Here is an 11,585-nt window from a genome sequence, read left to right on the forward strand (position 1 = left end):
AAAGTAAATGTTTTTCAGACCATATGAAATTACTCTTAATTTGATTTAAGATAAAGTTAGTTTCCTCTAAAGCTGCGTTTGTCCATTTAAATTTATAAAAAAAAATCAAATTTAAAATTTATATTGAATTATTTGATAGAATTCAAGAAAAGTTACTTTGTTTTATTATTTTGAAAATTTATAGATTTTTCATATCCCTACTTAGTGATGAATTTAAATTATGTATAGAGGTATCAACGAATATGGTACGGACTATTTCTTAAGTATCTTAATCTAAACTCGATTATTTAATATGGTATTCAAAACTTGCAAATATCCAATTAAATTTTAAAATTTCTATTGGAAAACGTATTAGAATAGATGCTACTTGTTACATATTCGATTAAAATAAATTTAAAATTAAATTATATATACATTATTAATGAAAATTAAATTAATACATTAAATTTAGTTCATAAAAATAAAATTAAAATTTTTAAAAACATATTTGTAACAATTATTAATGGAGGAGAGGCTATTTGTCATGAGTCAACCTTGTATCGAACTATGATAAGGTAGAGTTATTTAAAGATTAAATCTTTTGTACTTGTAAGGGAAATGTTCCATTTCAAACATTGTAATAACTCGTGGTGATATATTTAAAAATACTTATTAGGGTTTTAAGAAAAAAATGTCCTAATATTAAGTGTTGTAATGGTTATTAGTAGAATACATGTAAAATCTCGTAAACTCTTTATAAGGTGTGAGTAGTCGACGTATTGTTGGGTTGTTTCACTAGTAAAGTTATGTTTATAGCGAATCATCTAAGACTACCCCTATTTTCATATTATAAACATTGTAATGACCCGAAGATGGCGTGTCTTAATCTTTTTGTACTCATTTTCATATTAATAAAATATTTTTTTTATAGCTCAGTAATTGCATATATGACATTTGATATGTTCTATGATTTTGATGTGCATTGTCTTAGTTTGATTTATTGTTATTATTGATGTTTGATAAGAAATAACTGAGTATTGATTAACTTGCGTGAGAGCATCTATTCAAGCATTGCACGAACTATTGTATACTTACGTGAAAAAACGTAATTCATGATACCATGCACCAAGTTCGTACCAATTACCGAACCGATCGAAACTCTCATCTTCAGCTTAGCTTCTTACTTCCATCTTCATCAAACTCCACGACTACTCCGCTGCTCCTTCCACAACATCGCTTGACTCTTGGACAACTCTCCTCGTCTATGAATTAGCATATATTATCATTTCCGATTATTTAGTAAATATATTTATCTACCTGTTTTTCCGAACTTAATTTTCGTTTGATTGATTTAAAACTTCACACTCAGTGCAAACGAAGTGGAAGCATTGCACGAACTGTATAAGAAGCTGAGCTGCTCAATTATTGATGATGGCCTCATTCATAAGGTTAAAATATTACTTTTGTTTTTCTAAGATTAATTCTTTTAAGCATTACCAAAGTTGAAATTGAATCAACACATTTTCTTATTATTTTTAATTTTACTTTTTATTATTTGAAGGAAGAGCTTCGATTGGCACTCTTAAGAAATCAAGCAGGGCAGAATCTTATTCTGGATAGGGTAATTTTTATAATTATAAGTTATCTCCTCAACTCTTTTCGAATTCTGTGTCTATTCCGTTTGTGCCTTTATTCATTCTCAACTTGACCATGTGTAATACTTGAGTTATAATTGGGATGCTTTTTTCACTAATCTTGACACTGCGGGTCTTTGACTCTTTCTACTAAAATAAAATTGATGTGTCCCATACGAATGGCTTGTTTCTGGTGCATTGTTAATTAATCCAGCACTTGGAATTTGTTAACAAAATCATGTTTTTCTTTAATAATTTCAAGAGATTTTCTATCCTCATTTGACCTTTTTCCCTTGTCTAGCTTTGTTCATGTGCTAGGAACATCACAACAGTGTTTCCGAGTTTTATTTTCAAACACTGAAGTTGGTGACCGACGAGTTGGGCTCCTTTCTAGTAAGGGCAGTTTTGAAAGCCGAGGGGCAGTGCCTCCATTAAAATGGCCAAGAGCTTGTTTTACTTGGGCTCAACAATTGCTTCAGCCCCACTGCTGCTTGGGGTGCCGCTACCTGATTCAGGCGAGCCGAACTCCATGCATAGCTCTAATTCTTTGTCAGCAGAGACTGTCAATACATTCTTAGTCACTTTTTATTTTTTATTTTTAGGAGAAGAGGGAAATATAACGGTGCATATGATCAAGTAAAAAATTTATGTGCATCGTTTCTTGGTTTCCTCGTTGAAGGCCTTTTTGTCAAATTGAACGTTCTGAATATTCATTGTTACCAACTATTTACCACCATGGTTGTGCTTCCCTCACTTTTCTCCTTTTCCCAAATGTGACGGCCCCCACTTCCACGTTTATCACCTAACGAAAGCTTAAAGAGATGTGTTAAGCCAAGCATTTCCCGAGTGAGGTAGACGCTGGTCTTAATCTTTTAAGTTTAAGCAATTAAGAAACGGAAAAGAGGAATACGTCCTCCAGATCATTAGCGTTTTTCAGGCTGCGAGTGAGTGAACAAATCTAGTGCTCGATAAAGCCAAATCAATAGTGAGTTAACTACCGAGTACAAAATTACCCGATCTTATGATCAGGAATAGCCGAACCTACGTTTGCCATCCTTTCTTTTTTTAAATATTATAAATCTGACCCAAATTTTACATGATTGTTTTTTTATTTTTTCAAATTCATTTGTATATTCTATTTTACAAACAATACCTTTTTTAATAATTAATTTTATCTCCTAACTAAACAGGAGGATACACATAAACTGTTGGCTACAAATTTTCATTGCTTAAAGCCTTACACCAGACCTCAAAAGTCAAAAAGGAATTAACACACAATAAACAAGCTAGAAAAATCAAAACCATAAATGTAGGATTATAGACTTTTTTCTTTAATTTTAAAAACTAAAATCCCATAACCAGCATCATTTTCAAATAGACAAGAAATATATATTGCCTATTGTTACAAGACCATCTCAATATTAATCCAGAGAGCCAAGAGGTAAAATGTCTTCTAGTTACAGCATTGCATCAGCTTGAGCAATCAAAAGTGGCAAAACTAGAGTGTCTACATGACACCACACCTCAATTCACCAGGCTAGGGGGCTCTGTGGCATCAATATTTGACATAGAAAGATTATGCATGACACAATGCACTTCACTACTTCCAGTGCTAATCCTGGAGCAAGACATCTTATCTGTTACTCAAACACGCATGCTTGCTTAAAATGGGAAAATCATAATAGCTATCACCTACATTAATATTTCACAAACATAACACAGTATCATTCCAGAGTGTAGAACAAATACAATTAGTTAGTGCAGGCATATAATCTGGTGCTTGGTAGTTGTTAGTAATCAGTGGTGGGCAAAGCTTTCTCTTTCAAAATAGAAAGATCCTTCTCAAAGATTGTTTCACAAATGAACCACCCAAAAGGAGAAAAGAAGGTTAGGAGATGTTAGCAAGTTCTAGGCTAGTTGGACATTCCACCTAACCAGAGATAACTAAGACTATAAAACATTGATGGCAATGCTGGCTGTGAAACAAGCTTATATGACAATGTCCATGCTTGATCATACCAAGGAATTGCGATCTAGTCCTGCCATCACTAGAGATTGCAGGAGACCCCAAAAAGGAATGGGGAAGGAGGCCATAGGCTACAGAACTGAAAGTGCTGGCTGTCATTGTGTAGCCTATGAATTCCAATATCCCCTCCCCATCTCTCACTGCACGGAAAAAGTAAACAAAATCATACAACAAAGTTCCATGCATCTCCTTTAAGATTGTAATGCATGTAGACCAATGAACACACACATGCAGACAGAGTTATCCTTTTCCTCCTTCCAATTCGTCTGGAAGCACATGTAAATATTTCCTCAATCTCATTTAAGATATACCTGATCTTCTTTCTTTACCTTTCTGCATGAAGTATAACAGCTTCCCATCTGCAAACATTAAAACAATAAATTAGGAGGAATCTAGAAATTGAAATATCAATTTCAACTATAAGGAAATTTATTGAATACACTGTAACAAGCTTCTTTCTATGTGTGGTAAACAAGCAACAATTTTTTATTTACCATCAAAGCGATCTAAATGAAACAACACATTTTTTATTAACTGGTATAAAAAACTTGCAAGCAATGCAGCAACCCGGGCTATTCCTGTCCCCACTTTCACAATCACACAAGCATCTTACTAATAAGATGACCATAATTAACAATTTGTGGCCAGCCACAATTTGACTCTTCAAATACCTTCAATTGCATGAAGGAATGCAACAGCAACTTTGTTCAAGCTAGCTCAATGCTCAAGTACAAATTTACGTAAACAGAACTATTTCTCTTCCAATTGTTATCACAATGCAGGAAAGAAAATCGAAAAATAGGGAAACTATTGTTGGATGAGATCAGTATATATGGATACAAGTACTTTCTCCTATCAATAAGCTATAAAAACAAAATGATTTATACCTTGATCTCATTAACTAAAAAATAATATAGCAATATGTAGTTAGAAATAGAACACAAAATTTTCACTTCTCTAACAGCCTAGCATCAAAATAATTTCATGGAGCCAACAAAAATTTAGCTTCTGTGAAATGATTCATCACTCCCAACAGATGTTCTCCATATGAGTGCTCCATGACATTCAAAATATCTTATCTAATTAGAGAACCATTAAAGGAAGCGACTCAAGTCATTCTTAGATAAACTAAAAGATTGTTGCTTTGCAAACTCCTTCCCACTAAAATGGTGAAACACCCATCCTCAGCAGTGACACCATTTGTCTTCCCTTCTACACGATATATAAATTCTGCACCAAATTTTCACGAATATTTAATTGTGAAGTGTCTACTTTCAAGTAAATCATATAGATCTAGAGTTATCCAACCAAATGGGTCAAACCTAACATCTTCTATCATCCTTGAGAACTCAGAATAAGATTTTTCCTACTGCTAATCCCAGATTACTAATTCTGGCACATTAAGCAATGGAAATTGGTTCTATCATCCTTGAGCACTCAGAATAAGACGTTTTCACTGCCAATCCAAGATTTCTAAGCCTGGCACATTAAGCAATGGTACGTTTCACCACGAACTGGTACAAACAAGAGCCTGATAGAATGATTATTACCCTTTGAAATTTTGTTTGCAGGACCTTATCCTCATCCAAATCCTTGGTAAATGACAAACGCATATCTACTTGTTTACCTATATATAGATCAACCTGAGACCTAATTAAACAAATATGAGGTACAAATTGCAATACAAGTACAAAAACAAGGCTCAAGAAATTCTTGCAATGACAATGTTACTAGGCGCAACCACTTAATCCCACAGGAGCTTTGTAAAAAAAACCAAAAAGTAAAATACTAATCATTGACTACAGCAATAAATCAATACTAGTAATGAGCTTTGATGTGAGCATTAGCATAAAGGTCTATCTATATGAAGCAGAAAATGCCAAATTAAGAGATAGGAAACATTAAGACAGCATGTCAGGAAAGTTCAACTTAAAAATGAACATCAAATTGAAGATCCATGGAGCTCATACAACAAAGACAGAAAACTTGCCTACGTAAGTACAGATCAGTGGTGAGCCTCTTCCACATGGCCTGCCCATCATCCTTCAGATATTTTCAATGCATAACGGAGCCACTTGTAATCATGTAGGTGGCTGGAATATCTTGACCACTGATAACTTTGCAGGACAAAAAATGATAGCAGAGCTGAAGAGTTGCACCAGAACAAACTGCAGATGATGCTATGGACATGGTATATAACTGCAGATGATGGGGTATGAGATTTAATCAAAGGGCGAATTTTGAAATCCATCATCCAATCAAGGCGCTGGGATTTTTGTATTCAATTGTTATGTGTGCTTCAAAGGATATTCCCATGGCACTGGGACATTTTTGGCAAAGCGCATCCGATAATGGACTAATATCCTAAACCCTTTTCTCTATGTAAAACATGTTCTACCTCATATATACCACACACTCCATCAGCTTAATACTACAAATCCCTCAATTATAGAATGTGATCAAACCCTATCATAAATCACCTAAAAAGTGGAAAAACTAGTTGAACACTAAGGTTCATTTTTGATGAGCTAAACTTTCTTTTAATTCTGATAAACTTACAAGAAAATGTTAACTAAAACTCAGGATGAGTAGTAACACTGCACAGACAAATGTTTATATTGGCCCACTCTTCATGGCTGAGCCCATTTTTATAACTTTCACCATCAGAAGAAATTATATGTAGTTCTGTGGACTGTATCAAAGATTAATACTTTCTCCATCCAAGATACCTCGAGCCAAAATCCATTAACAGTCAGAAGCCTTTAGGGTCTTGCTCTTCAGCACATTCTCAAAAGACCATAAGAACCAAAAGAAAAAAAAAAAAAACTCTCACACCAGTTTTCCATGTCATATCTTCCAAAAAGGAAAATAATATAAAAACTATTCCAAAAAAGAAACCCAAACAAATCCCTGCTCACACACACCATGCCAGTTTGTAAATTCCCTATAACACTTGCACCTCCAAGCTTCAGACACAACCATATAACTATGGTTACCAAGGCATAATGGATGCACAAAGGCACTTTACAGTAAATTTAAGACAGATGATTCTCCCTTAAGAGTAGCTAGCAAGGAGAACACCAGTTACCTAAAACCAAAACCACTAAAATTTGCAAGCAACCGTACTTCATATATTTCAACAGCAGACATCAAGAAATAAGAGCTAATACGAGCAGACAAAAGGCAACTCATGAATACTCTAGACAATTTACTTCTAGAGCATGAGATCCTTCTCACTATCCTCCAATGGAATGTCCTTATCACTTGAGAGATAAGAATTCATTCTCAGGAATTTCTGTATTGGTAAAAATGCAATTTATAGTCTCCTGAATTACATACCAAAACCGCAGATCTTGATTCTACAAAGGTTCAAGGTATCCAATTCATCTCAGAATAGCATGCATTCAAAATCAACAGATCAAGTAACAACGTCGTCCATAAAGTGACACTTTGAAACAAGTTGAAAAATATCCTTCCACCCACTTCTGCTGCCAAGATTAAATACTCAAAGAGCACATCTTCAGAACCACGATCTACCGTGGTACACAATACCCTATTCATCCACATAGAATAATGTGCACTCAAGATTAACATATCAACCTCCAATGATATCCACAGAGTGATAACTTCCAAGTTTCATGAGAAATACGCCCTCCACCAAAACACTAGCATTCAAGTGTTGCACGCAACAGCCTAGTAACTAAAATAATCTATATTAAGACTAAAACATAGAGTTTCCATCCCATCGGACATTACATTATCTTTCTGCAGCTAGGCATAACTTCATTGCATCCCTCTTTAATCTACTATCACACACAACTTGTTCAAGGAATTTTTCCAAATTGGTCAAAGAGGTAGCATGTATATCAACCTGTAAGTTGTAACCAAAAGCTTCCTTCATAGGCCATGAATTTCAAATGGACCCAAGACGACTACCAGCACTTCTACCCAAAGAAATATTAGTTATAATCAAGCAAAAGGGCTAAAAATAATGATCTAAAAACAATCAACCAAAAAGAAAAAAAAAAACCTGACAATGAAGAATTGGACCCACTAAAAGTCCAAATTATCATATTACGATCTCATGTATATATAAGGGACACCACTTCCACTACCAATTAACAAAAAGCAACATAGAATCTTATATAAGAAGTTTAAGATGACTAACAATGTAATTAGATAAAAGTTACTGATGTGGCATGCACACATAGATGATGAACTCCATGCTGATCAACATTTGCACTTCACAAGTGGCAGCTGAAAGTAGCAACGCTTCCTTCCTTCCAGCAAGCAATAACTCTCCTAGCGACGAGTCATGCGAGGCTTCTCCCAAGAAGCAGGACCGGGACCATAGAAAGGACCCTTGTCAGCAACACCCTGTTAAGTGAAAACAAATGTTTAACTGAAAAAATTACAAGCCTGATGTTATAGCTTTATGGTCAAACTAGCAAATTCAAACAAGAAGATGAGCATAAATACCAGATGAATGCCATATCCTTCATATGGAGCAGGAAAAGCACTGTCAGAACTGTTGAATTTCATCCCATATGGTCCACCTTGAGCAATCATACATTAAGACATTGAGATCAGAAGCAACAAAAAACACTGATGCTTCAGAGACGATCCATAATATCAACTAATCCGTTATGTTATGAGCTCTAGACATGAAGAAGTGGGGAAGAAAGGGGGGAGAAAAATGTAGTAACTATCATTCAAATTGAGCATATCAAAAGACCATGGCAAAATCTTAACAAATTTGGGTTACCCAAAATAGAAATATCAATAAGGAAACACCAATGCAGGTTGAATGGACACCCCAAGAGAGACACCCCAACCATTCGAACTTCAGACTTCCCACTTTAATGTCTCAAATTCAAACCTTTGAAATTAAAAAAAAGAGGGGGGCAGCGGGGAAGACACTTATGAGATGAGAGAAGATGATAGTCCAAGGTACAATGGACCCCCATACATACCAGAAAGATACGAAGGTTGAATGAACAGTTGAGAATTTTTCTCACAGATTATATGCAACTAGGCTTGGTAGGAAAAGGTTAGAAAATCCTTTCAGAATGGTGACAGGAAACAAAGAAATCTAGAAAAACAAAGACGTGTGAAACATATCCTTAACCAAAGGGACCAAAGGGACCAAAGCTACTGAAAAGCCAGCATACTAAACAACAAACATCACACTACTCACATTTGAAGGAAAAACTTCAACCAGATACATAAAAGAGAGACAGGTCATACCAGCAGCCCATGGTCTACCATCAACGCTAGCAAGTTCTGCACGTAGCTTTTCAACTTCACGTGCCATAGAGACCATGTTCTTCTCCATTGCTTGTCTCTGTTCCACCAGCTCAATGTTTGCCTTCTTTTCATAATCAATAGCAGTCCTATGAAATAAATTCTGAGTTTAGCATTAAAAAAATATGATTGGCTATAATAGCAAGTGGAGCTGCAAATTAAATGCTCAATGGAAAGGAAGCATGTTCATTTCATCTGGAAAATTTAAAAAAGAGAAGGCTGAGAGAATTCAGGTATAAACCTTGCATGCATCAACTCCTGGTGCAGGCCATCAATTTCTGCCCTTAGAATAGGTATTTGTTGATTATCAGCTTGCAACCTGGCAACATCTTGCTTGAGGGTCTGAACTTGGCCAGTTAGCTCCTGCCTAACATTTTTCAGTTTCTGAACTTCTGTACGTAGTTGGACAGACTCTTTTTTCAATGGCTCAGTTGCACGGATATCTGCCTCCAGTTTCAAGCCTTTCTCAATAAGTTCCCTTGAGTGCACTTCTTGTTCTGCACGAATTTCACCAATGACAAGATTCAAACGATGAATTTCCTCCTTTGCAGCACCAAGCTCTTGTTGTATAGCTATTCGATCTTCTACCAGCCTGCGGTTATCAGTCAAAAGCCTCCGAATTTCTGCATGCTGCATTTCAAGTTCTTCCTCCAACAACACAGGATGAGGAGGTGGCTGAGGCAAAGGAAGACCACGAAGGAAAGGTCTTTCGGGAGGGAATCCACGCCGGTCATTGAAGGCTTCACGAGGAATGCGGTTTCTCCCAGCCATTCTAAGTTGTTCAGGGAAGACATAACACCATTGAATCATTCTATAGTCAGCTTTTATAAATATGATACTGATAACAGAATTAGTATACATTAACATTTTTAACACAGAATCTGTTAATCAGTCTTAATGAAATATATGTGATGTCCTACGGACAGGAAAAGAATAAATTGGCCACATGACATGTGCTAATGGATCCAAAGGATTTTTCATAATGAATAACCAAAGGAAACAAGATGCAGCTCAATTGAGCCTCCCATTCAACTATTCAACATAGTTTAGATGAAACACAAGTAAGATGCCAAGAAACAGATGCAAAGAAGTCCATAATGTAATCTAGTTTTCCTAAGCTTTAATCAAGAGTGCAGATTAACAGACCTTTTTTGAACCATCATATTAATATCCCCTAATCCATACAGTAAAGCTGCCAACATAAATTCTCATAACAAAAAAATATGGCAACAGCATATAGAATCAACATGACGTTGTAAATTATTGTGGCAGAAATTAAACAATCAAGCAACCATTGTTCTTGATTGGGGCCCAGGAATTCCAGACGAACTGAAACGACTCAATTTCTGATCACACGCCAACGCCCAAAACACTAGAAACCTTATTCCAGTAAAACCAACTTGAAAATTTTAATAAACTATTTCCAATGCAACATTAAGTTCCCTTCAATAAATTTCGCATACAAAACACAAAACCAGACAAACACATACAAAAAGGAAAAAAAAAAATCAAAACCATAAATTTACATAAATTAGCTAAAAGAACCTGAATTGCAAATGTCAAACAGTAAGAAAAAGTTAATTCTTTTTTCTTCTTACTTGAGCACAATTCAACTATTAACGCGGTCTGATTGAGAAAAAAATCTTCAGTTCTTTTCTCTGCTTCTACACCGTTCTGTCTGCAATCAAAATAGGTAATTAAGCAAAAATTTACGACTCAACAAAGTTTATATGGGAAAAATCTGAGTCCTAAGTTTCTGTTTTAAATGTTAATCAAATAATAAAATTAAAAAAGAAGACGAAAAAGGAAGAGGAATCGAAACCTGTGAAGAAAATGGAGGATATATTAGGGTTTGTCAGCGGGGACTTGATTAAAATATTAGAGGAAAAAATTTCTTTTTTTCGGGAGAAAAATGGTTTTGATGAATGAACAGAAGCTGTTAGCTGAGAGATTGCCGAGGTGGCCTTTTTGCTAGATATGGCGTGGAAATACCAAACGACGTCGCAACCATCAGGCCCATTGTGGTGTGACCGTCGGTTTTCAGTTCTCATTCCAACATAAGTTGCGCGTACAATTTTGTGTCAATGTAGTTTATTCTCTAAGCAGAATAATTTCTTTTAATACAATAATTAAAATAAATTTTAAGTTATTTTAAAAAATTTAAATAAATTTTTATGTTTTTATATACATTTGATTAAATTCTTATAGTTTTATTTTGAATCAAATAAATTTTTATATTTTGATTTTGAGTCAAAAAAGTCTTTAGGGTTACTTATTAACTTAATCAAAATATTATTTGTTATTCTATATTATATGATATTAACATGAAACTAACGTGATATATTGACATATCATAATAGACGATGATATGGCATGATGACATAGTCTTATTGTATTTCTCACATTCCACATTAATGACATGTGAGTATAAAATGATAAGAGACGTTTTGATTAGTAATAATTAATCAATTATTAGTTATAAAAACTTATTTGATCAAGAATAAAAGTACAAAAACTTGATTGAATATAATAAAATCATAAGGGTTTAGTTAAATTTTATTTAGACTCATAGATTAGAGAGTAATGAGAGACAACAGAAGGCTACATGGAAGATAGCACGTTCATTCAGGTAATGATTGAGG

The 11,585-nt window shown here is 34.7% G+C and overlaps 1 protein-coding gene across 3 annotated transcripts; it reads right to left on the reverse strand.

Moving 5' to 3' along the window:
• Positions 1-3,427: 3,427 nt before the first annotated feature.
• On the reverse strand, positions 3,428-10,919 carry LOC110424460 (DNA double-strand break repair protein). Of its 3 annotated transcripts, XR_016351769.1 has the most exons (8): positions 10,766-10,919; positions 10,542-10,621; positions 9,185-9,715; positions 8,887-9,032; positions 8,119-8,195; positions 7,808-8,016; positions 5,630-5,838; positions 3,428-3,998 (listed from the first exon to the last, which is right to left on the reverse strand). XR_016351769.1 is itself a non-coding variant. In XM_021439025.2 (6 exons), the coding sequence occupies exons 3-6, from the start codon at positions 9,712-9,714 to the stop codon at positions 7,942-7,944; spliced, it is 828 nt and encodes a 275-aa protein (XP_021294700.1). In that variant the 5' UTR covers position 9,715; positions 10,542-10,621; positions 10,766-10,919; the 3' UTR covers positions 5,849-7,941. The 3 variants fall into 3 exon arrangements, 1 of the variants encoding a protein (XP_021294700.1); XR_002445901.2 differs by lacking the exon at positions 5,630-5,838; XM_021439025.2 differs by lacking the exons at positions 3,428-3,998; positions 5,630-5,838 and having other exon boundaries at positions 5,849-8,016.
• Positions 10,920-11,585: the final 666 nt, after the last annotated feature.

The sequence above is a fragment of the Theobroma umbraticum genome, unplaced genomic scaffold (genome assembly GCF_002168275.2).
Source record: "Theobroma umbraticum cultivar Fairchild unplaced genomic scaffold, ASM216827v3 scaffold_204.0, whole genome shotgun sequence".
Taxonomy (NCBI): domain Eukaryota; kingdom Viridiplantae; phylum Streptophyta; class Magnoliopsida; order Malvales; family Malvaceae; genus Theobroma; species Theobroma umbraticum.